General features: G+C 39.1%; 2 protein-coding genes across 4 annotated transcripts in view; both read left to right on the forward strand.

The window, feature by feature from the left end:
* CCDC18 (coiled-coil domain containing 18) overlaps nt 1–25,810 on the forward strand; it is a 205,264-nt gene that overhangs the window by 149,125 nt on the left and 30,329 nt on the right. The window lies entirely within an intron of this gene.
* FNBP1L (formin binding protein 1 like) overlaps nt 1–25,810 on the forward strand; it is an 86,413-nt gene that overhangs the window by 54,656 nt on the left and 5,947 nt on the right. For 2 of the 3 annotated variants that reach the window (XM_056843995.1, XM_056843994.1), the window contains exons 3-11: nt 308–361; nt 2,754–2,901; nt 3,067–3,129; nt 9,120–9,224; nt 10,085–10,213; nt 12,884–13,030; nt 14,285–14,488; nt 15,599–15,757; nt 21,051–21,065. In XM_056843995.1, coding sequence (XP_056699973.1) covers nt 308–361; nt 2,754–2,901; nt 3,067–3,129; nt 9,120–9,224; nt 10,085–10,213; nt 12,884–13,030; nt 14,285–14,488; nt 15,599–15,757; nt 21,051–21,065 — 1,024 coding nt within the window. The remainder of the gene's footprint in view (nt 1–307; nt 362–2,753; nt 2,902–3,066; nt 3,130–9,119; nt 9,225–10,084; nt 10,214–12,883; nt 13,031–14,284; nt 14,489–15,598; nt 15,758–21,050; nt 21,066–25,810) is intronic. The other variant, XM_056843996.1, reaches the window with a different exon arrangement.

A 25,810-nucleotide genomic window follows, 5' to 3' on the forward strand; every position in this document is an offset into this window, starting at 1 on the left:
GTTTCAGCGTCGGAATGTTTTGGCATGGATTTCTAGGCACATTTGCTTTTGATAAATTTACTGCTGTTAAGAAAATCAACATTGTAGTGTTATGATGAATCAAGGAGTATTCCTGTTAACATCAACACAGTCATTCTCTGAGTAATTAATTACTATGGTATGTAAATCCACTGCAAGAAGAGATGAGCATTCTAAGCAAATGCCAGCCTGCATGTTCTCCAGGAATGAATTCTGACTCTTCAACAAATATTTTGAAACCTAGCTAGAAAGTGCTTTTATAGAAGATGTATTTTCCTTTCCTTAACAGAAATCTGGTGAAGAAGTACTGTCCTAAACGTTCATCCAAAGATGAAGAGCCCAGGTAACATTAATGTTAATTATTTTTGTAAGAAGTGCCGAACAAAAACAAACAATTGTTCAAGTTGATTTATTCTATGCAGGTACTTTGAAAGAGACCCGGACACTAAACACAGGTTTACATATATATGCCTCATTGATCTGAGAGATTTAGATGTGAGATGAATTCTGTTAGAATTGGGGCTTTAAGTTTACAAAAGCAAATAATGCAGGTTTCTATAAAATTTTAAACATCATAGAGTCTTGTGGCACATTAAGAACTGTGGGAAATGGTTTCACCAGCAGGTCAAAGGTTGCAAAATGGGACCTCCTTGCTTCCTCCTTTTTGTTGCATCCATTGATCCCGCTAAGATTCTGTTCCTGGGGATCTGTAGTGGGAGTTGGGGATCTGCCAACAGAACTGCTGTTCCAGTGCTTGTGCACCACTGGGTCCATCCCTAACAGATTTGTTATGCAATACTTTTAAGAGTAATAGTACACTGTATGAAGTGGGCTCTGGCTCATGAAAGTATATGCTACAATAAATCCACCTTCTGCTCATATTTGGATCTTTCCTGCCTCCTCCTTCCTCCAGCAGTCACCTGTGGCTTCCAAAAGGTTGATGCTAAGAGTCACAGGCGGCTCACGAAAAAAATACCATGAGGGGCTACAGTGAAGAGGGGAAATCCTGCATCAGCCAAGCAACGAACAAAATGCTGGCTGCTTTTCTGTCTTCATTGCAGCCTTCATGCATAACAGCAATTGACCATGAGGCCCTGCAACTCCCAGCCTCAACTTTTTGGAAGTCTTGGGGGAGGCCAAAAATACCTGGTTTGTTCAGTTTATAGCATACATTCCTTAGTTCTGAAGGTTCTCTTGCAGTGCAGACTCTTCCAAGAACACTGAAGTCAATGAGGTTAGATTGGTTAGCACTGCCAATCTATTGCAGCCAAAAAATGGCAAATATGGCTCTCCTATGGAATATGCAGGTTTCAGACTGGAAAGTGCTTTCTTTTAGAGATTGAAAAGAGTTTTAAATTTTTGATAATGTACTGCTTTCTTCTGAAAGTCTAGACCATTGTTCTTATGTTATTTGGGTTACTAGACACTAGTCGTGTACTGCTGGTTGTTATTCCTTTGTCCCCAAGTGAGATAACTCTTTGCATTGGAAACACAATGTGGTAAACAAGAGTTTGAGTACCCATTCCTCTCTGAAGCTGCATAATGTAAAGCGCTTCAGAGGAACTATAGGTTGCCATCGAATGTGGGCTTACTGTGTGTGGTATGGCTCTCCCCTTCTTTTTAAGTGTTTAAGGACTAACTTTCTTCTTGTCCTGTGCTTCATTTAATTAGCATTTCAGCATACTATAAGGGGATTTTCCCTCCATTGAAAGCATTATTATATCAATACACTGACTTGTGTTGTGTGTCTGCTTGAAGATAGCTGCAGAGAAATCAAGGTTATTCCATTGTTGCCAATGGGAACACAGCTCTCCCCCCCCCCCATATTTAGGCTAGAGATTTTTTTTTCATGCTTTACAGTGTTTTTTAAGGAAGCCCATCATTAAAAGAAGATAACAATCATAGGGTTACAGGGACCCAGTGGATCATCTAGCCCAACACCGAAACGTTGAATGAACTTCAGTTTTTTAAAAAGTTCAGTTTCATTTCTCATGGAAGATAATTGTGAGCTACTCCATTTTACTCTAACATCTTCTAAGGATTATGGATAATAGGACTTGCCATATCTGATAATGGAGTTCAAGACAGCAACTGTAGAGATGGCACACATTCCACAAAGGTTTACGAGAGAGGTCTTCCTTTAACACAGTGATTCTGTTTGTTTCTTTCTCCCCTTCCACACATACTTTCTACCCTTATTTTTTTTCCTTCCTCCCCTTCCTACTACCCCCACCCTTTTTAGTGCCAGCAGTAAATAGTGTGGCACCATTCCCTCTGTCCCTGGAGGTGAGCAGGCAAACAGGCAGCTGTCTCCAGAGTTGGTAGCAAACTTGTTCAGTAGATCATCCATCGGGATGCATGTGAGTGGTATGATTGGCATGTTCAACCCTCAAGATCAAGCACATCATCTCTGCAACAAGTTCAGCTTCCCAAGCCTAGGAATTTATGTCCATTTCTAAACTCAGTCCTTCCATTTTGCATCTTAGGATGTACCACTGTACTGCAGGGCCTTCCAGGTAGTATTCTTTATTCTTTTCCACCTCTTGAAATCTGTTTCTGTAAATTGTGCGTGAAGAGATGTATGTGTTGGTCATCTTCCCTGTGTGTCTATTTCAGCAGTTGAATTAATATTTGCTTAAGGCATCTATACCATGCCAGGTTCTGATCAATTTCCTTAATCCCTTTATGAAACAAAAACGTTGACTGCTTTTTTTCTTTCCACTGTGTTTTATCAGGTTTACCTCATGTATAGCCTTTTATAATATCCTTAATGAATTAAATGACTACGCCGGACAGCGCGAAGTAGTAGCAGAAGAACTGGGACATAGGGTATATGGAGAACTGCTAAGATACTCCCACGAACTCAAAACTGAAAGAAAAATGGTAAAGAATTATTAATATATCTTCTACACTGCTGGTATTACTTTCTGTTCCTTTTTGCCATTCTGTGTTTAGAATAAGTTCTTTGGTTTGGGGAAGTATATGCATATATTGAAGGCTAAATACCTTCTCAAATTATTTTAACAATTCATGTTCAAAATTTTGCAGCACCTTCAAGAAGGTCGAAAAGCTCAACAGTATCTTGACATGTGTTGGAAGCAGATGGATAATGTGAGTGTTCTTTCCTGCCTTCCTTCCTTTCCTATTCACTTTCAGTTTATACATCTTGGTACGCAATTGTTGGCAAAGAAAGGAATTGTGCGTTAACCTAGCAGTCACTGAGCCATCACACTGGTTTCATTGTTAAATAGACAAGATTACTGTGTTTACATAGATCATTATGGTGCTAATTTCTAAATAAGCAGGCCATTATCTACAGGAATACTGCCTTGAAGGATTTACTAACTACCCTTCATCTATATTAGAATTTATTGGACATACCTCCCGGCTCTGATGTGGTTGCCAGGAGCAATGTCTTAATAGAATGGAAGATCGGAATATATGGTGCAATCCAGATCTTTTAAAACTTGGGAGAGTTTTGCCAGTGACTTCTGTGAGTTCTGAATGGCTTAAATAAATGAGAATTGAAGTATTTATCTTTAGCCTTATATAAAAATTGTAATTAATAATTATTTTGATGAGATAAAGTCTACTGTATTTATTTTACATTTTATCAAATGTTATGTATGCCCCCTCTGCCCCTGTTATATTTTTGTAATTTAGCCTCAGATTGTACTTAACTAATGAGTCAGTTTGAAGCTGCAATTCAAAGCAAGTTCATGGTACTATGACATAGCTGATATAATGTCTCTAAATGTGTTTGAAGATTATGCCACCAAAGCTGTTCAAGACCGTAAAGGTGGGGAAGATAAAATGGGCTCTGTGTCTTCAAGAGCCAGGTCATGCGCTCGAGGCTGTTCTTTCTCTTCCTTTTTGAATATTTCAACTGGGGAGATATATATCTACCTGAAGGCTTATTGATTAATGGTAATAATAATTATACAGTGCAATTCCTTGGTTCTTAATTTGGCTCACAAACATGCTATGACTAACCCTTGCAGCAATCCTGTACAGTAGGCTAGTATCATTATACCCATATTTCAGATGTGGGCAATGCTGCTGCTGAGTGAGCACAGCTTGCTAAGGCTGTCTTGCCTGAAAAACAACTGCAGTTTTGTTGAAAAGATGAAGATACTTTGAAAAAGAAATCTGTGCCTGTAGTTGGAATATTTATTCTACTTTCTTCTCTGGCAAAAGTGTTTTGCTGACTTTTGTAATAATACAAAATAATAGTGACCAACATTACCAAACAGAGCAATCCTGTGGGGCACTTGCATAGCGGCATTTGGCCATGGCATAACTGTGGCGCAGTCTGTCTGCTCCCTAAAGGGTTTAGTTACACAGCAGCCAGCAGGAAAAAGAGTAACTTGTTGGGTTTCAGTGGCTGCAACCGCATCAGTGTCCCCAACAACCGCACTGCAGCATCTCATACAGATGTTATGGCAAGACCATGATGGAAAGGGCAGCCAGAATCATGTTGCCCGACACAGGGTCCCATGCCACACGCCCTACCTTTTGAGTTATGTGTCATCCTGGCTCGGGTTTTGTAGGGTTTGGGGAGCAGTACTTGAGTGCTGGCGAGGAGACTTGGCCACTGCAGGGAAGGGGGGTGATTGGTCGCACCCTTAGTTGACATCCTGAGCTACCTGGGGCCTCATGGGCATGGCCGCTGCAATGGGGGAACACTTGTTTTTTTCAGCCACGTATTTGTTGGTGCAACTTTGCACCTGTGTGTCAAGATCAGGTGTCCACCTCTAGCTCTTTGCAAAGGACTCAGACTGTCGCGGTTCGGGCCGTTAAGTGCCTACACTCTTAGAATGTACCATTTACTGAGAAATGGAGTTATCTTATTCAGCGAGACACCACTAGACCGGAATCAACGGTTCCTAGAAACTTGTTATTGCTTCTAGGACATCTCTTGAACACGCCAATAAATTTATAATAATAGACAAGAGTAGAAGTATATATAAAAAACACATTTATTTACATTATACAATATATGCTTTTTGGTTGCAAAGCCTTAAAATATCATATAAGGATAGACATCATTAGTCTTAAACATGTTTATGTAGCAAGTAATCATTCACATTCTCTATGCCTCCATAAAGGAGTATCTTAGTCAGAATATACTCATAAAGTATATTAGTGCAATGCACCTTCATTCAGAATATAAGGTTACAGAAATCCTGTCAAAATATGGTTAATTCTTTGGAGAAAGATTTAGTTAGAAGCATCCTAACTTAAATCATTCAAAACGTCATAACATTTCTGTACAGAAGACACACTATACCTTGCTGTGTCATCTGTGTCACCTGGAGTCCTTTAAAGACTTCTATTAATATTCTTAACTGATCATCATTAAGATCAGGCATTGTGTATGTACATGCTATGCATGCTCTTTCTAGTTTTAGACAGCAATGCTGAATATATAAATATTATGTGTTAGCTTAAAGCTGTTTACAGTCTCTTTGACTGTGCCAATCTGTGTATGTGCATTGTGCATATCTCACAGAGTACAGAGAATCTCCTTTCCCTTCTCTGGTCTCTTGCTCTGAGGAGGTTCAGAAGTCCCTCAGTTAAGTAGAGGACGTTCTGACACAATCTCAGAGGTCTAGCTATTAGCCCTGTGTTCAGGATGCTTCTTAGCATTGGTAAGCCAAATAGGCTTAGTTTGTAAGAATCCATAAATCTGATGGACTCTCAGTGTTCCATTACATGGAAAGATCACTGCACTTAGATTCCTATTCAAAGTATAGGAATTCTAAGGGTCTCTATCCTCTTCTAGGAATAGAGCAGTCTCACAAGAAGACTGTAAGTAAGATATGTTGAAATATCCAGATCTTGATATTTCAAGATATCTCTGAACTTCTGTCCACGCAAGGATCAGAGTTTCAATGTTTTACATCTCAAGCCTTTTGAGATGGAGGTTCTATACCAGACAGCTGCAGTCTGCCAGCCATAGAACTCTAAAATGCAAGCTGGACTGTGGCTGGTATTTATACTATTTCTAGACCCATTAAGAGTGAAGATTGTTCCTTTCTCCTCTTCCTTAGCCCTCGAAAGGGTACCTTTATTTCCCTTTCTTGTCCAAAACCAGGAGCTTAGTGGCTTCTTTTCCTGTCTTCTGATATCTTGTTGTCCAAATATGGACATCCTTCCCTTTCAGTCCTCTGTGCCTAAAGTATAAATCCTTATTTCTGAGTTACATGATCAAGTTACATATTTAATTTCTATACCATCCTCTTCGTTAGGACTATACGCATTAAATGAGACTACTTAGAAATCTGTAGCACAACGTTTAACTATATAACTCATGAAACATAATTTTAGCTGACATTGTCACTTTGCAAAGTGTTTTGTTTACATTAGTTAGCAGGTTTGTATTCTGGCAAGATTACAGTAGAGCAAGGAAGCATATTACTCTCATCGTTGAGAGAACTATAATGCCTTTAGGCTATATTTTAAGCACACTTCCAACTATTAATGCACTCTTAGTACATTAAGATTCTGACATCTGGCAGCTAAGTCAGAAAGATGACTTTTACGCTGCCCCTTCAAGGGCAAGCCAGAGTAACTTTAGTAGTTAGCTTTGATTAGAGCTAACCTTGAGCTAGCCTGTCAGCATGACACAGAGTTGCCTGTCAGCATGACACAGACTTTCATTATACATTACACAAACCTCTGTATTTGTATGATGTGTTTAAGCCCTATATGGAATTAATTCTGCACATGTTCACAAGATACCATGATCATGTCAGAGACTGCTACAAGACAGGTGTGGTCTGAAGTAAAAACACTTTATTCAAAGACTAGCAGGCATAGACTGAAGACATGACCACTTATAGGCGTAACAAAGCAGGCAATACTTTTCAAGGAAAGTTACTTGACTTTAAACACTTCTTCTGGGATACCGGCCCGGCGTTGCCAGGCAACCCGAAGATAAGGATTCTCACGGCTGAAGACTCAACACACCCCAGGTGCTTGGCTCAGCTAAACTGAAAGCACAAAGACTGTAGGGAATTCCCTGGGGAGCGAGAACAGGCCAAGGCCCTGACACTGTGTCGGGGGCATTCCCAGGTTGAAAAGGTATAGGGAGTGGACTAACTTTGGCCATGCCCCGCGATCCGCCCACAACAACACCAGTGCAGAGGCCTGTGCCAGAGTTGTGCCTGCACACAGCCGCAGCACAAGAACAGTGCAGTGGTGCTGGGGTCCTGCACCAACGCTACTGGTCCTTTCACCGGCCTATCTTAGAGATATGGCAGTATAAGGGTCAGTCAGTCCCCTGAGCCAATTAGCGAGCCCCCGCCCCCCGGACTGAGCTGAAAATCTGTTTGGCTGGGTACAGTGGTAGGACAAGAAATGCACATACATCATGAGAAGCAGAGTCACTCTCAAAACCTCAAAGCCTCTCTCAAAACCTCTTAACTCTTAAAAGAAACTGTTGTCTTTCTTGATCAGTAGCAGAGTTGAGTTAAGCAGAAATTTGAATCTGGGTGCATATGTCAGCATGTTTAATACAGTGGTGAGTGAGACTGCTGTGGCAAACTGTGTTCTGACCTGTGCACATTCATTGTGGCACTGTGTATACATTCTAATGAGTATGTTCAGTTTGGAGGTGAAGATTATGCTCTGGTTGTCCTGCACATTCATTGCACACGTTTAGAACTTCTGAAAAAGACTAAAAGTCATGCTCTTAACTATGGCGGTATATCAACTTTGATTATTTGTGGTGCTTGTTAGATGATTGGTATCTTTCCGGAGCAGCAGCTTAGAATTTTCTTGGTCCAATACACATATAAACCTCCTGCAGACAGTAGTTTATTTCTTATTCTTATGTAATTGATGGGTCGCAGGTAACTTGTTTTGGGGTTTTTGTGAGAGAGTGTTGTGGTTGTCAGGCCTGGATGTGAGTCTAGCGCAGCCTTTAGCTCCTGGGCCCCTCACCCAAATCTGTGTCCCCTCCATCTATAGGAAAAATTGAGTTTACTTGCTCCCTTGATAGCACATGTTGGGAATACACAGTCAATTTGGAAATTAAAGATTTTTTTCAAAAAAATACAGCTCACAGAATTACACTAGCAAAGGAGGGAGGTGTGTCAGTTGTTACTGGGGAGGGCACAGGCATTATGGTTCATGGCATTTGCACACTCATGGCTCCTTTTCATACACTTACCCCACTAACGCCCCAGGATGTGGTGATGGCTGCCAACTTGGAAGGCTTTAAGAGGGGAGTGGACATGTTCATGGAGGATGGGGCTATCCATGGCTACTGGTCAAAATGAATACAAATCATGATGCATACCTATTCTCTCTAGTATCAGAGGAGCATGCCTATTATGTTAGGTGCTGTGAAACACAGGCAGGATTCTGCTGCAGTCATCTTGTTTGTGGGCTTCCTAGAGGCATCTGGTTGGCCACTGTGTGAACTGACTTCTGGGATGGGCCTTATGTACAATGTCCAGATTCGTCCATTTTTTTATCTTCCATCATGTTACACAGCCTCTTCATGGACCATTTGACTTACATATGATATTATGTATATGATGGTAGGGACCGGCCTCTGTCAGGCAGACTGGAGCAGTGGCCTGGTGAATGTTTGAACTAGACTGACTCTTTTTTTAAAAAAAATCTTTTTCTCTGTGTCTTTTTCTACAGTGACTTGAGATAAGATGTATCAATACTGTGCAGTGAATAATGACTGTGAATGTTATTGTATTGCAATCTGATCATCTGGAAAGGCCTTGGATTACTCTTTTTTCTGTAATTCAGAGAGCTATGTGCAACCAATGTTCTCCCCCCCACATCCCCTGTCAGTATTTCCTAGTTGCACCATGGGCTGCTACTTAATCTCTGGGAAGCTTCATAGGCATCTTGAAAATACTCTCCTAGGGGCTTAGTGGCATGATGGGGAAAAAGAGGTCACAGTCACACAAAACATGTGCTGAGTATTTAGAGCTTTGTGGCCTACCATCCAGTAGCAGGTATCCCAGGCCCTCTGGGGTAGCATGAAATGCTACACTCTGAGCTGTAAGTGCATATTTAAAAAGTCATAATACTGTTTTGATCTGTAACTCTAATATGGCTTCATTACTTCGTAGAGCAAAAAGAAATTTGAGAGGGAGTGCAGAGAAGCAGAGAAGGCTCAGCAGTGCTATGAGAGGCTGGACAATGATACCAATGCGACTAAAGCAGATGTTGAGAAAGTAAGTGATGTTATCATTTTTTGAGCACCATCATTCTGGTGGAATAACGCTATATTTTTAAAAAAGCTCACTGAATCAGTGTTTTGACTGACCTTGAGTTTACTGTTTACTAAATATCATTACCTGGAGATAGATCACGATGGGTAGCTATGTTAGTATGTCAATAGCAGTAGAAAGGAGCAACAGTAGCACCTTAAAGACTAACAGAATTTCTGGCGGGATATGAGCTTTCGTGAGGCACAGCTCACTTCCTTCAGATATAGCTAGAATGACCTGGGTAATCTTGGGCTAAAGGAAATTTTAGTAAAATACTTTTAATGACAGAATATACATAACAGCATTTTTCATATATACTTTTCGGGGAGTACATGCTATACTTGTTCATTTTGTTGGTGCCTGAGCATGGCACAAAGACAAATGAATGGAGTTGTGCTACAACAGTGTTCTTGGATTGCTCCCTTAATCAGACAGTTTTTTACTGGCTTGTCTGATTTTATTCTACATAACTGAACAGTAGTTTCAAATAATGCATTTTAAGGCCTAAATTAAGAATTAAGAAAAGAGCCTCAAATACTTATAAGAAATCTGTTCTCTTACAACATGTGTTAGAACGCCCGGCTAAAAAGCTAGATGCCCCTTTCCTTTAAATAGTTACAAGCTAACTTTGTAGAGGATGTAAAAAATGGTTATGAATGTTGATAAAGAGGAAAAGATTCTATAACTGTGCAAAATCTAAGGAAAGGATATCCTAAAAATACTAAAACATGATAGCATTTTTGTGTGTGGCTAGCATGCTACTAAGTAATAATTTATTAAAAATACAAACAAAACTTTTATTATTATTGATGTGTCTCTTTCAGGCCAAGCTGCAGTTAAACCTGCGTACACATATGGCTGATGAAAACAAAAACGAGTATGCTGCCCAGCTGCAAAATTTCAATGGTGAACAGCACAAGCATTTTTATATTGTCATTCCTCAGATTTACAAGGTAAATCTCGTATTGTCTATCTAAATAATTTTGTTATCTTAAGAGTTTGGAGACAGCTTCAAGGTGTACCTCAGATTTAACTTGAACAAACTAGCTTGAACACCATGAAAAGTGTTCCCTTTGGCTCAGCAGATTAATTTTGCTAACTACAGTTCTAAAAGCTGCATGTCTGAACTCTTGCTTGGATCTTGTGGGAAATCTCTGTTGACAGAAGGGACATCTGTCCATGGAGTGGGAGTTCATCATCCTGCTGCAGCCCAAAGAAGCCTCCAAAATGCTGTTCCTGTGGGACAGAGGCATTGGCGCCACATTTCCAATAGCCTGGGTGTTTTCCTGACACAAAATTTTGTCTCATACCGTAATAGCAGAAAGAATGAAATGCCTGAGTTTCTTGCTGAGGTTCATAACCAAGGTGCCAAGAATTCCACTGTAATTGTTTTCCGTTGATCAGCATCTTTGGCAAGAGAGCTATATAAACAAAACACATCCTAGTCATGTTTTCTAATACTTACAGATAATATTTTCAATAAATAAAAAATCAACTGTTTAGATTTCTAGGCACTTCAGAAATATGAATAAATTTTTCAAGAAAAGATTTTCCCCAGGATAACTTTAGAAGCAGCAGCTGTAACTGTGATTTCCATACTACTGGAAAATTGAGTCACCATTGATAACGGGTACAGTTTTTCTCATAGTAAAAAGAGAAATAAATTAAATAGTCAAGTTTTGTGGTACATTTGTATTTAATATCTGAAGAGCAAGTCTGCCCTACATATTTATTGTTAAAATCATACAACTTCCATTTCCTTGAAATGTTTGAGGAAACAAATGGGGTAACAATTTTGTTCCTCTTAAGGAAGTAATTCTTAAGATTTCCTAATGACAACTCTTACTTTCACTTTGTGGAGTAGACCTCAGAACAGTAATGAACCTTAAAAGAATATTATCTCCAGAGCTGTGTTGTTCATTTGTGGAGGCGGGGGCGGGGGAGTTAGATGTTGGCTGTTGAATAAAAGCTAACAGGTTACAGTCCAGTTCCTTTAAGTGCATGAAGACTTTGTACTTGCCAAATGGATCTTTCATATTTTCCCTTTCCCCTTCATCAGAAGCACTTCAACTGTTTAAAAATGACTTGAAGTGCAGCGCAAAGATGAATGTAAAAACAGACTATTGGGTGTGTAGCTTCCTTCATTCTATCTCTGGTTGGGAAAAGTGAGAGTCTCATTCTCCTTGAGATGGAGGCCTGGTGCAGGCATCAAATGTAACCTGGATGGTGGGACTGGGATTGAGTTGTAGGACTGAATTTGTTGCTGGGCTTGGAGTTTTGTAGCTGCTGACACCTTGCTGAACACATCCAGGTTTTATTTGTGAAGGCTCAGTTTCCAAATGCAGGTTCTTACTCTATTGCTGGAACTTTTTTAAATCTCATTGTCCAATTCATTTTTGTAAGTAATTTTATAAAATCAGGACTGGTGTCTACCTTGATTGGCTCAGGATGACAGGTTGGTTGCTTTCCAAAACTTTTTGGATTGTTTAGATAGAATGATGAAGCTGTGGTGGGGAAAACCCATCCATTAGCAATAATTTTTTTAGATCTTGTTTAACAAAAATACATTTATTAATTAAAAGGGATTGCTTTGGTTGAGTTTTTGCAAGGGCCTATTTCTTTTCCTTTCGGGAGGGCCAAAGCTCAATGATAAAGCATCTGCTTGGCATGCAGAACATCCCAGGTTAAATCCCCAGCATCTCTAGTTAAGAATCAGGTAGTAGATGATGTGAAAGATCTCTGCCTGAGACCCTGGAGAGTTGTTGCCAGTCTGACTAGACAGTACTGACCATGATGGACCAATGGTCGGATTCAGTATAAGGCAGCTTAATGTGTTCAGTGTGTTTCTTTAGAAATTTGAGGGCCTGTCATATGATAAGTCTGTCAGGTAGAAAATCAGTGCTGTTGAACTCACTCAAAGAGTTCAAGTGAAAACACAGTTCACAGATGTGTTTAAGGGGAATCCTGTGTTCATTTTAACTAGGCTGGCCACATATAACATAAAACCTTCATAGAGGGAGGGGCCCAAGGCCGTCATGTCCCTATGGCCTGCTCTTCACTCTTAAACATTAGTTAATTTTACATCTGTACCAAGTCCAGTTTGTCTGGTGAAAATGTTTTAAACATCAGTTAACTTAGTTTAGCTTTAATTTCACTGGTTATGGCTCTTTAGCTATTATTATGTTCATACCGCTTTATTTATTTACTTCATTTCTAGTCTAACTTTCTTACTGAGATTCAAGATGGATTACAATTAAAAACAATGCATTAAGAACAATATAATACATGCAACCCATAAAATTAGGGAACATTGCACTAAACACATAGTATAATACAGACAGTGAAATAGGAATTATAGAACGATGCAGTGAAATGCTATCTGGTGTACATTCAACAATGTAATAAAGCTTGATTTTAGAGAACAGTGCAATAGACAGAGCGCATATTCAGTTTATCCATGACTGTTTTTCAGGTGTTTCTTTGTTAGTAATATTGCACACACTCAAAAACCAAAACTGAAATAAAAAGTAGGGAGGTAAATGTGGCCCAAGTGTATAGACTGTCCACCTATAAAGAGTATCTAACTGTAAAGGATGCTCAGGTATTCTTCCTTGTTGTTGTAGCATCTTCAAGAAATGGATGAGCGAAGAACCATCAAACTCAGTGAATGTTATAAGGGGTTTGCAGATTCTGAGCGCAAAGTTATTCCAATAATCTCAAAATGTTTAGATGGAATGATTTCTGCAGCGAAATCAGTCGATGACCGCAGGGTAAGTTGCACTGGTGCTGTATGTTTGTCATATCAGTATTAAGAACAAAGCATTAAAAGCAAATCCAGCTAATTTAGTTCCTTCCTCTTGCTGCAGCCCACTGACCCTCCCTTGGATTCTGCTTCCATTATGAAGGCATGCTGAGGAACAGGGTGGGGGCTAACTGGGGATCTGCAGCGGGAAGGGCAAATCAGTGAAAACTGTCCTCCCTCCTCTGCCAGTAGAAGTGCTGTTCTGCTGGTGTAACGGTACCTTTGGATCCAACACTTGGTTCTCCTTTTTCCATTAATGTATGTAAACAAAATACAAAGGGTTACAAAATGTGCATTATAGTATGTGAGTTTGCAGTTTGAAACCATGCCACACAGCAAGGTAATTCATTAAATAATTGTGCATATCCTACATGTCACTGGGGGTTACTGCATTATGTATTCCCAGAGATGTATTAAGAGCTGTTCGCACTTTGTTTGGCCCCTTTAGCAGTGAAGACTTCTTCCAACCATTTTTTAGCCGTGGCATCCAAAAACCCTTTTAAAGCGATTTTTTTTATAACACTTTCAAATTCTTAATACATCGCTGGGAATACATAATGCAGTAACCCCCACTGATTAGTGTTGATATTGACTATCAAAGTTTCTTCAAGGTAGAATAGGCTATAGTTGAAGAGAAGTGTAAAGAGGATGATGGAACCCATACACACTGACAGAGAATTTTCCCCCCCCAAGCTGGGAAGTTTATAGTGCAATCCTAAACAGGGTTAACACCTGTTAAATTCAGTGAACTTTGAGATTCCTTGTTTTGAACTTTTTACATCTGAATAGAGTACGGGTGACTTAATATGTGATGATATTGGGCAGGGAATATTTAGCACTAATGCCTCATGCGTTCTCTTTGTCTCCATGTCTGTCTCTTCCAAAACAGAACGTTTCCATTTTTGGAGATTGATACTTGCAAAGTTGTGTACAGGTGGGGATTTTGCACATTTCTTGAGTGGAGATGGGGATGTGGAAGAACAAGCCCCTTGGGGTGCTTGTAGTTTCTGTTCTTTCTGCAACCTCATTGTGTCTAACACTGGTACAAAACAAAGACCCAGTAAACTGTTTCTGGATTAAGTCTTTCTGGAATAGTAATGATTTCTGGAAGTCTCTTTTTAGCTATGCATGTTACATCTCTTGAATTGTTAAATATCCCTTCAATTAAGCCATTAGTGCTTTGTGTAAATCATTTTATAAACTTTGTATCTCTCCCATCAAGGACTCTCAAATCGTAATAGACTCCTTCAAGTCTGGTTTTGAACCTCCTGGAGACTTTCCCTTTGAAGATTATAGTCAGCACATTTACAGGACTGTTTCTGATGGAACAATCAGTACACCAAAGCAAGAAGGGATGAAAATAGATGCAAAAACCACTGTGGGCAAAGCAAAGGGCAAACTGTGGCTTTTTGGAAAGAAACCAAAGGTAAAAAAAAAGGACACATTTCAAATGAAATACACACTCTGAATTTGTAATATGTGGCTAAAGGATCAAATGGCATCCATTTGAATCAAAATAATGTGTTGTCCTGCATATTTCTAGAATGCTCACTGTATATCCTTCATATTGGCAGAAGTATCAGTTTAGTAACAGCAATCCGCAGCCCCCATTACTCTTGACAGTGCAGCAACCAAGCCCCAGCAAACCTCAGGTATATCTGGGCAACAGTGAACTCCTCAGCTGTTGTAAGTTGCTTGCACCATGTACTAGCCTAACATCCAAGAATGCCTGGGTTTGGGCTACCATGGCTAGAGGGCACAGGTCAGACAGGTGAAGCTGTGTTGCTTTGTGGACTTCATTTTATGAGCTCAGCACTGTTTTCTGGGTGTATTTCTTCTGGTACTTTTATGTGTTGGTGGAATTCTGCTTGCATTAAGAAGATGCTCTATCTATAATGCATAGCTAATAATTCTGTTGAATTATACTGAAGCTGTATAAAGAAATTGGAATATTTAAAGGGAAGCCAATGCTAAATGTCTTGGGATGTTTGAAAGTACCATGGTATAAAGGCTAAGTTGCAGAATTCTACTTCTTGGGGCTAGCACAACATTTTTTGAAAAGAAATAATTTAATCATTATAGATGCATACATAAATTTATGGAGGAACACCTCAATGCTGTAGATACAGGAACAAAATATACAGGAAAAAATGCATGCTATTCCTTCAGTTTTTCTGACAGTCTAGCACTGGCAATCTAGTATTAAAACAGTTAAGTTTTTTTTAATCTTCTTGGTTTACTTTTTGGAGTTTTTCTTTTTGAAAGGAAATGTATAAATCATAGATATAAAGAACACCAAAGCTTGCTGTATTCAACAGTGTATGCTGGTTACTCCACTGCTTGGGTTTTTTGTTATATTTGGTATAACTTTAACAGAGTATTTCTTGTTCTTAGCATTATAACTAGAGATTTTGAGTGGTAAAGACTATATTGAAATATAAATTTAATGATCTGTTTCTGTGTTGAAAGGAAAAGAGAATTTTCAGATCACTTTGAATGTTTGCCTTATCTGTTCCTTTCTTTATTTCTGTATCAGCCGCAGTCCCCACCCCTTACCCCTACTAGTTTATACACGTCCAGTACTTCTAATGGTTCCCAGTATCCCATATTCTCCATTGAACAAGTGCATTATTGCATGAGTGAAATAAAAACAGGGAAGCCCAGACTTTCTTCTTTCAGGAGCCTCAAAAGAGGGGTAAGTTTTATCATAGGTTATAGGTGCATGATGGTGCTATGGACAGTGTGCTTGTGGTGTGGCTTTTTAAATATTTTCCACCCTCATTATAAGGCTCTTGGCTAGCAGTGATCTGATCAGAGGCCATTGTGCTTAGTTGTCTGCTGTGTAAGAGTTGCCCTCACCCCAACAGGTTTGTTTAAAACATCTGTCTCTGAGAAGAGTCATATTTTTTTCTGATACAAATACTAAATTCTTGTGGGAAAGGCAGATAATCATTTATTTTGTTTATTGCTCCATTGTCATGCCCTTCCCCATGATCTCGTGGTTATCATCTTTCTTCTCACCACCATCTTTAATCTTCACATCAGTCTTGTGAGATAGGTTAGGCTGAAAGATAACTGACTATTTCAAAGGTCATCCAGCAAGCTTTGTGACTGATCAGTAGTTGAACCCAGGCCTTCCCAGTCTCAAGCCCAGCACTGCACCACCCTGGTGGTTAGAGAGTTGGATTAGGGACTCGGGCTCACATTCCCATGCTGCCATGGAAGCTTGCTGGGTTACCTTGGGCTAGTCACATGCTGCTATTTTAATGTGTGAATGTAAAATCATACATCTGGTTCTAGACTTCTAAGTATATTTATTTACTTCATTTATACTCCTCATTTCTCTCTAACGGGAACCCAAAGCTTCTTACATTGTTCTCTTCTCCTCCATTTTCAACCCTGTGAGATAAGTAGGCTGAGTGTGAGAGACTGGCCCAAGGTCACCCAGCTGACTTCTATCACAGAGTGGAAATTTGTACCTGGATCTCCCAGAGCCTAGTACAGCTCTGTGGACTACATCGTGCTGGCTATTGGGTATATGCACCCAAGTAAGAGATATTTGCTCTACCGCTTCTTTAAATGTCTGTTCTTCTCTGACTTTAATATTGTTACTCATTCCATTGTGTTCCATGAGATTTGGACACAAGCCAAAGTCAGAATATTATATTGATCTCCCCTTAACTGCCATCTGGTGGCCACTCAGCTGTCAGCTTTTACCCAGCCAACAGATTGCACATGCTGTGGCATTGCCCCATTATCAGAGGGTATGCTTGTTTTTAAGGGAATGTAGTAAATCGTTTGCATCTCTGTTATTTTTTAAATGCATATGTTAAGCCACATTCTGTAAGTCTTCATAAGCTCATGGGCTACATATTACACTAGCCCATACTAAAATAGTCAATTTCCTGGGAAACAATTTCAGAAGAACCCTTGCCTTCGTCCAGATTTCTAAAACAATATTTATTTCTTGTAATATATTCTGATTTTTACTGCAGTGTACTCTAACTGTAATGGATATTTATTTTAGCTTCCTGAGGATTTTGTGGTTTGTTTGTTTTTTTGCTATTTGGTAAACTGCATTTCATAAATTATGGATTACTACTAAATGCTACTTTCTAAGATAAATCAAGGAAGTGCACTTACTAATTATAATGGCATATTCTGCAAATGGGATTTGTTCTAGGGACAGCAGCTTTGAGTGAGTGCCTAGCAACACTCATTATGTCACTGATACTGAGTGCATCTACCCCTTTTTGCCTGTGAAATATATTCTTATTTGTGAATTTAAAATGCTGATTTACTAATAACCAGAAGCTGTTAGCCAGAAGCAAACATATTCCTTTTTTTATTAGAAACCAAACCAGAACCTAATACTATGTATTGGCCATAGCTGTGCTCTGTTGACGTAAGAAAAGCAGACCAGAGTCCACAAAGATATTATAAGCAATTCCAGTTAATGATTACAGGAGTTCTTACTGTTGTCATGGGTTTCATTGTGGATTCTTTTTCTTCTTTTTTTTGCTTTACATTTCTTTGAACTTGTCTTTCTGGAGCTCTAATTCTGTAATTAGAATACTTTATACAAATTAGACCTTATTGCCTATGTTTACTTAGTTGTTAAAACTTTGTTCTTTACAGTTCAAGTTATTAAATGACTTGGATTTTATGGTAAGAAAGAATGTAGTGTTAGCAAAACCATTCTTCTTCAGAAAGGGAGAAAGTTGACAATAATGAAGATGTTTCCAGTATTTCCTTCACTTTCATGACTACTGGGAATTAGTCACAGGGACGGAAAAAAATCCCCAGAAACAAAATCTGTTCTTTGGCAAGTCGATCATTCTTTCTGCTGTTTTTCAGGGAGAATTGAGTCTATAACTGTAGAAAATGTAGAATAGTTCTGATTTGAAATGAATAGTTGTTGATCATACTTGAGAACAAGGTTCAGTTAATGTGATAAATTGTGGTCAGAATTCTCCTACTCCAGTGTTAGCCTTTCATGTAGTCCTTGGTAGATGTCAGCAAAATGTGTATGTGGTTTAACGAGAAAGTTGAATCCAGAGATGGTTGTGCAAGGTGCACTATGTCTCTACCACATTGTTATCCTGCTCTTCTTCTAGGTAGCTCAAAATTTGTACCTTCCTCCATTTTATCCTCACAACAGCCCTGTGAAGGAGACTAGATTGAGAGAGTCACTGGTCCAGAGTCACCCAGTGAGCTTTACAACTGAATGGGGACTTGAACCTGGGTCTCCTCAATCATCATCAGACACTGTAACTACTACACTGTATGGACTCTCCAAGCATCATTTACAGCAGTAGTTCCCTAAGCAGAATTCCTAATTTGAAATTTGATGTGAGTGCAATTGAGAGGGAAACTTTGCTCTGAGAAACAATAGTATTTGAGGTCTCTGATTTTAATGATTTGTATGCCAGTTCTAAAGAAGTTTGAAAAATTGTTGCTAAGTACCTCTTGATTATTCTTGGTAGCATGTAAAAAATTATAAGCAACCCTTCTTATTTAGTTTAAGGAACTGCATATATGCAGGGCCACCCTGTTAATTCTTCAAAAATGGAAGAAAACAGTGTAATGGCCTGTGCTTGTCATGAGATGTGGAGTATTGCAGACAGTTTATTCCCCCTTCATAAAATATTGCTCAAGACCTTTGAACAAGAGCTTAACCCTTGAGCTGGTCTTTCGCCATCAAGAACAAATCCAGCAGCAGCTGAGTATGACTAAAAACAAATGAAATCTTCAGGGGCATCTAGTCTGTTGTTGACGTCACCCATCCAAATGTAATAATAAATACAGCTGTGTGTTTGCTTTTGTAAATGTAGAAGAATAGAGGGGGAGAAACCTAGCAGATGTCATTTGGTAGAAATCAAGAGGCAATGTGACATGGGAATCCAGCCACTTGAGATGAATAAACATTGCTTTTTTTTGGTCTTTTTTATTGCTGTTATTTTCATGTCCTCACATTTGTGAGGAGAAGTAGAAGGAAGTTTTTGGGCTTGCTCATTCCCCTCTCTGTTTTCATGTTGAGATTGAAGACTTCCTGATTTAGAATTAATCACAGTTTGTCATGAGGTCTGAGTTTGATGCTTTTACAAATTACTGTTTCTTGTTTTTGATCCATCCTTGTCTAGAATCCTTATGCAAGCAAGAAAGGAACCCCAGTTTGTTAAAGGAATTGGGAAGTCATGGCAAATTGTCATTAGTTCTAAACTAGTAAGTCTTCAATTTTGGCACAGCAGACAGAGAAGGGGGGAGCATACAGACTTGAGGGCTTTGTTTTGTTCTCATCATGAACAAACTGTGGTTTGTCTGAATGTAGCCGTAGCAGGTTCAGTATGCCAGTGAGACAAAAGTACAAGGGCTGGTTAGACCCTGCAGTAACTTTATCCATGCGGTGGGGTTTAGAAATGGGCATACCTGCTTGCTGTGTGACAGGTGTGGTCCAAAGGCTTTTTATTTTGTGAGGGAGAAAGACTTCCACAGTCACACATACATTTGTGCACACAAACAATAAGCATGAATAACTAATGATGAGCAAGTGCTTTTCTGGGATCTGCTTACTGCCAGATGCTTGAACTTTCCCTTAAGCCACAGATTCAGCTGTGGAACTGTAAATCATAATGGTGGCAAAGTGCAGAAACACATCAGTCATGTGTGCAGTGGTTTGTGTGTGCAGCAGTGCTTTTGAGTCAATGGAAGACCAGTTCCATATACTGAACAGCAAGGTCTTTCTGAAACTGTTAACAAAAACCCTGATGCTCATGGAGAGATGCATGCACCTCCCTTGACTGATGCTGCAACCAGTTTTGCCACACACATCATTTCAGGGATAATTGTTAGGATGGACAGTAACCTCAGTCAGGCTTTTCTTTATGTCCTTGGGTACCAGTTCTCAAGACCTGTACTTGCATCTTCCTACACTGTTGGTACAACTGACCTTCAGTAGTGTCATAAAATCCTATTATGTGGTGCACGTCTATATCTGTACCACCACTATGGGCCAGCTTCTTATACTGTTTCCCATGCCACCAGTTTCCATATGTGGTTCCCCCCCCCCCCCGTTTTTTATTATGGCTGGCTCCTACCCCCAAATGCCCGCCTGTTTTTACCATCCAACACTGGAGGGGCTGATCTTTTAAATGTAGTAACATTTGCACCATTGGAAGACTTAAGGTGTATTAGATGGTTTATTAGGTTTTTAGATTTATATTTTTTAAGGATGGAATTTTTAAGCTGCTGTATTTTACATTTGTTGTTAGCCACCCTGAACCCTCCTCTGGTGGGTGAGGGGGATATAAATTGAAAGAATAAAGAAATAAATATCCCTTCATAAATATGTAATTGACAAGATTGAATTTTAGTCTTAACTTTCAAACTGCTACTTCAGTGATGCCCAAAGGAACTTGTACCTTGACATACTGGCTGTCATAAATTACACACTGCTTGTGAAGCATCCCTCTGTGGTAGAAGCCCTGCAGCACAAAGGGATGCTGATTTAAAAATGAAGGGCAACTCCTGCTGGGGTGGGCACAGTTTGGCACGCTGAGTTCTGGCCATTTGGGGAGCTTGCTTAGGATTTTGTTGATAGTAGACCAGACCATTGCCATCATCTAATGCGGCTGCTTTGTGTGGTGTTCCTGTGTGCTTTGTTTTTCTTCAGTGTAGAAATAAATGTTGTTCCTTTTTAAAGTAGCAAGGTTAAATTGCCGTTTATCTTTTACAAGCCCTTGTGCATTGACTACAGTTGCCTGTAGTCTCAATCAATACATGCCAAAGGCTGTATATTTGGTTGATAGTTAAAAATGCTCAGAATGTTATAAAGTTTTGCCATTAAGACTGCAATATTACGTACATTTAAGAATATATCCCTCTTTATGAGTGGGCTGTTTTGCATTTAGAAGTCTTCCTAAAGAGCGATTGATCAGTATCATGTGAATAACTTCCTGTTTCTTTCTGTTTTCAACTGACCTGGTCAGTGGTCGATGAAGACGGTAAGGCCTGTGTGCAGATCTGTCTGCTGTACTTTGTAACAACCATATAAAAATAGCTTACTGAAGTTGTCTACATTTCATAGTTTCTTTGAGTCAATTGTTGAGATGCATATGCTGGTCACTGTACATACTTTGTCACTCTGTCTCATAATCATTTGTGTTTCATGAGAACAAGACAGACTCCTGGTTTGGTACTGGTTACATATCTAAGATCACTTGTAGATTAAGTAATTCAACCAACGGGTGAGGTGTGTTCTTGTATTGTCCCTATAAAGTGAAAAATAAGGTATTTTAGAAACTATGCCCTTTAGTTATCTCTTGATAGTAGAAATGGACTCTATGGTATAAAATCTCACCAAACCTTTAATGTCAGATTAGATGTTTGCCAGTGTTTTATAAGTGAATCACAATTTTACTTAACATCTTCTTTCATACAGTAAGAGTTGTTCAACAGTGGAATCAGCTACCTAGGAAGATGGTGAGCTCAGGGATAATTGTTAGTACAGACAGTCTTTAAGCAGAGGCTGGACAAACACTTGTCAGGGATGCTGTAGGGCTAGCTGATCCTGCATTAAGCAGGGGGTTGGACTAGATGGCCTGTATGGCCCCTTCCAATTCTATGATTCTAGATAAAGTAGGTTTTCTAGGCTGGAATGAATATTCTGTTCTTAGGAGTTGGTGTGAAAAGCTACTATTTGAAAGGTTCTCTGTTTTGAAATGTGAATCACTTTTCAATCTACAGTGCTTAAAAGCAGTTTACAATCAATTAAAATTGATTAAAACCATATTAACCAGTCAATACTATTATGCAAGTTTTATTTAATATGGGATGAAATCTAGTCTTTAAAACTTAATTTGTAGTAATCACGGGAGTAATATTCATGAGATCCAAGATGTACCCTTCTCTAAAAATTAAGCTCTCAGCCATCATGTTGTTACAGGACTCATTTAGATGCTTTTGTGAATCACTTAAAAGAACTCAGCCTGGTTTTTACAACTCTATTGAATTTACAGGTGCCACCAGAAGTCTTGGTAGAGTGAGGAGAGGGAAAAGAGGGCAATGAGATATGGAGTCTACCTCCTCTACCTTTTTATAGGGGGTAAAGCATGCATGAAATATGTTTAAAGAAGATAACTATATTAATTCTGAGGCTGTAAATTCTCTCTCACACATGCATGCAACATACAAGATATTTTACTGTGGAAGAATAGTGCCATGGAAAGAGAATGGACATCTATTTTGCCTACTGTATTAGACACATTTTATTTCAAAAGATGGCTCTCAAGACATTTACATGTTGCATTCCTGAAAAAGTTAAACAGAACAGAAGCATGCAAATCACAGGTACTTGTAACTTGGAAGTAAACCTCATTGAATGCAGCGGGGATTACTTCTGAGCAAGCATACTTGGGATAGTGCTGCTTGTCCTATTGATTCCAGTGGAACCTGGGCCTAATTTTTGCTGGGTTGTGCCCATAGTGTCACTTCAATATGTGATGGGAGCAGCCTGTCTTACATTGAAGAATAAGTAATGTCATTTATGTTAGAGCAAGAAGTTCTTTTTTTAAAATATTGCCTTTCTTGAATGATGCAGACTTAAATGTGTGCCTCAGTAATTTAACTACCATAATAACTGTGTAGTCTTCCATAAACCATCATTTTAAAATGTACATTTTCTCAACTTTCTAAGCCATCTTTTTTAAAAAAAATGTGTATGGTATTCCTATTTATCTGAAAAGAGTATTGGTGTCAAGTTTTAGAGGATGATTAACTTAATAGGCTCTATTGTATTTACAACCCTTTGAAATAGTCCTCTAAGCAGAAGGTGAACTACAGTGACACACAGACTTCTGAATCCCTGTAATTACTGATTGGTGCTATAGTTAGATTATTACATTGTTAAACACATGTGCTTACTTAGGTGCCACTGTGCATCCTTTCTTTTTAACAGCTTGTTTATAGCTCTGAAGTTGCTAATTGTGGGCCTGCCAACCTAGCCAATCAAACAATGCTGAATAAAGTAGAAGCTTCTTCAGTTGAGGTGTTTGTAGAGGTTAAATAAATTGTAGCATCTGAACATTGCCCTTTAGGCATTCATACTTATTCCAACTATATTTGTAGTTTAATAGTAGGGAAAGCCTAAAGAATTTAGCTGGCCTGGTTCCATTGATTGTAATCTTCTGCCCCCAAGCATTTCCTCTCTGCTCTCATCAAACTGATTACAATATGCATTGTGCCGTTGTATCCCTTACAAGCATTCTTTATAACATCCCTCCCACCTTCTGACTGGAAAATAAAGATTCCGATCTCCATTCCTACTCATTTCTGATGAAGGAAGCTTTGACTCTCAAAAGCTTATACCCTGAAAATCTTATTGTTCTCTAAGGTGCTGCTGGACTCAAATCTAACTGTTCTATTACAGACTAACATGGCTACCCTCTGAAACAATTATTATGATCAGTAATTCTTTGCTACTGTTTTGCGGTCTTTGCATATCACACTGAGGGGCTTTTTGTGATTTAACAGCTAGCTTTAGGAGGCACTAAGCTCATCAGTATGAATGCACAGATGACCACTCAAAGAATGACAGTTATAGGAAAGCAGCTGACATAAGGGTGCAAAACTTCGGACTCCTAGATTGCATGTGTAGTTCATGTGTGATGTGTCCTGTACTGGGGCGGAGGGGCGGGTTATTGGAATATAGCCTTTAGAATACACCCTACTGTGGTTTGCAGGGACTGCTATGATAGTTTCATAATTGTTGCTGCAATTGAAAGGTCAGATAAACCAAACTAACATTGCTTTCCCTTTCTTAAAACAAAAGGGATCTATTTGAATCATACAGTGTGTTTCATTGAAAGTTACCCCATATAATAGATCCTTTTAAAAAGGGCTTAATATATCAAGCCTTCCCTTATGGAAGAAGTAATGACTTCCCATTTCTGGCCAAATCCTCCTCAACCAATTGATTTCAAACTGGCACTCAACCTCAGGCACAAGAATTGAACAAGAAATAGAGATTAATAAATCTCACAGGTGGTAGTCCATATATTTTGGTTTATCCTATTGACCACCTTCATATGAAGTTGCAGCCGAACCTTCTGCTCTCCCTGGTGCCTGCTCCAAAGCTCAGCATGATGAGAACACCACTGTTTCTGGGGGGAAAGATTTCTCATATTGAACTGACTACTGGACAGTTCTTGCCCGCTTCAAAGTTCATTGGAAAATTTTTTAAAAGGCTACCCTCTCCAAAGTACAACATGATATGAGGAATCCATCTTCCCCTCTCTCAAATGGAGGGTGGGTGGACTGCGGTTTGTCACGGTGCATTGAGAAACATGTTAATGGCAAGTAGATGCGTGGAGGCCTTATAACAGGACAAGAGTTATAAGAACAAGGAATAAATGAATGTATAATGTGCACTGTTGTTACATGTGTCATTGTACCACTTTAACTGTGATTAAGGAGGGGGAGAAATTTACTCCAGGAAGAGACTGTGAGAATGCAGCACCAAATCCTGATAATGCCTGATTTATTATTTGCTATTAGCCTGGAGCTAGTATTATGTCTGCAGTGATCCAGTATCCTTTGGATGAGTGCTGAATAATATGTTTGGGAATAAGTTCTGTCCCAAAAAACCTGCAGAATTATAACAGTTTGAACTTATATGATTCAGGGAAGTCTTAAGATGTTTTTAATAAGATTTTGCTGGTATATTAGGTATATATTCAGTATATTAAGTCAGTATATTAAATCACTTTAATCATCGTACTATTGACCAATAATGTCTCATTAATACAACTTTGGCACTTTAAATATCTTTTTGCCTTCATTGGTTCCTTAGTTTTACTGGAATTAGCCATTAGCTAATTTGGGTCCTTTCCAGGTGTCCTGCATTAATTGAGAAATCTCACTGCGTTACCTCACCCGTTTGCTGCCTCATTCTGAGCACGCTGATGGAAATGAGGAAGCCCACTGTGACCCAGTTGGTTGTCACCGTTTTAGAATCATGACCTTGCTTTCTAATAGTGCTTTATAGTCTATTTGGAGCATCTCAGTTTTTACACATGCTTGAAGGTGTGGCATAAACCACAATAAATGGAATTTAGCATTGCATTTGAGACCTGACAGAAATTACTATTATGTTCTGTTGTCTTTAATACCGCAAGTTTGTCAAAAGATCCTAACAGTATAAAAACACTTGTGATACCTTGAAAACTACTATATTTCTTATTATGTTTCTTTAGTGTCTTTGAGGAAGTAGTTGGCTTTTGTCCACAGAATCTCATACCACAACAAATTTGTCAGTTTTTACAGTGTTTCAAGGCTTCTTTGTTGATGTGTTTTGCTGTGTAGGTGAACACAGCTAGTCTTCTAGAATTAATTCTATTACTGCCTCTTTCATAACTGTACTTCATTTCTGGTTTATGCTAAACAGATTGTCCAGCGTAATATCTGAAAAGCATTTGGACATGCCATTGATAAGCTCAGTATCTTCTAATTAGACTTTCAGTGTTTCCCCTGTATCTAAATGGTCCACATTTATGTTTGCTGAGTTACATTATACTGTTTTCATTCTGGTCCCCCCATATATTACATTTTCCCCACATCTGATATCCTCCTAACCTTATTGTGCAAGATTGTGGGTTGGCACCTAATGCCCACAGAGAGGAGGAATGTGCAAAAGTAGATCTCCCCCTTCCCCAGCAACCCTGTTCTTGCTTCATATAGTCTGCTGAGGGTG

Source organism: Euleptes europaea, chromosome 2 (genome assembly GCF_029931775.1).
Source record: "Euleptes europaea isolate rEulEur1 chromosome 2, rEulEur1.hap1, whole genome shotgun sequence".
NCBI classification, from domain to species: Eukaryota; Metazoa; Chordata; class Lepidosauria; order Squamata; family Sphaerodactylidae; genus Euleptes; species Euleptes europaea.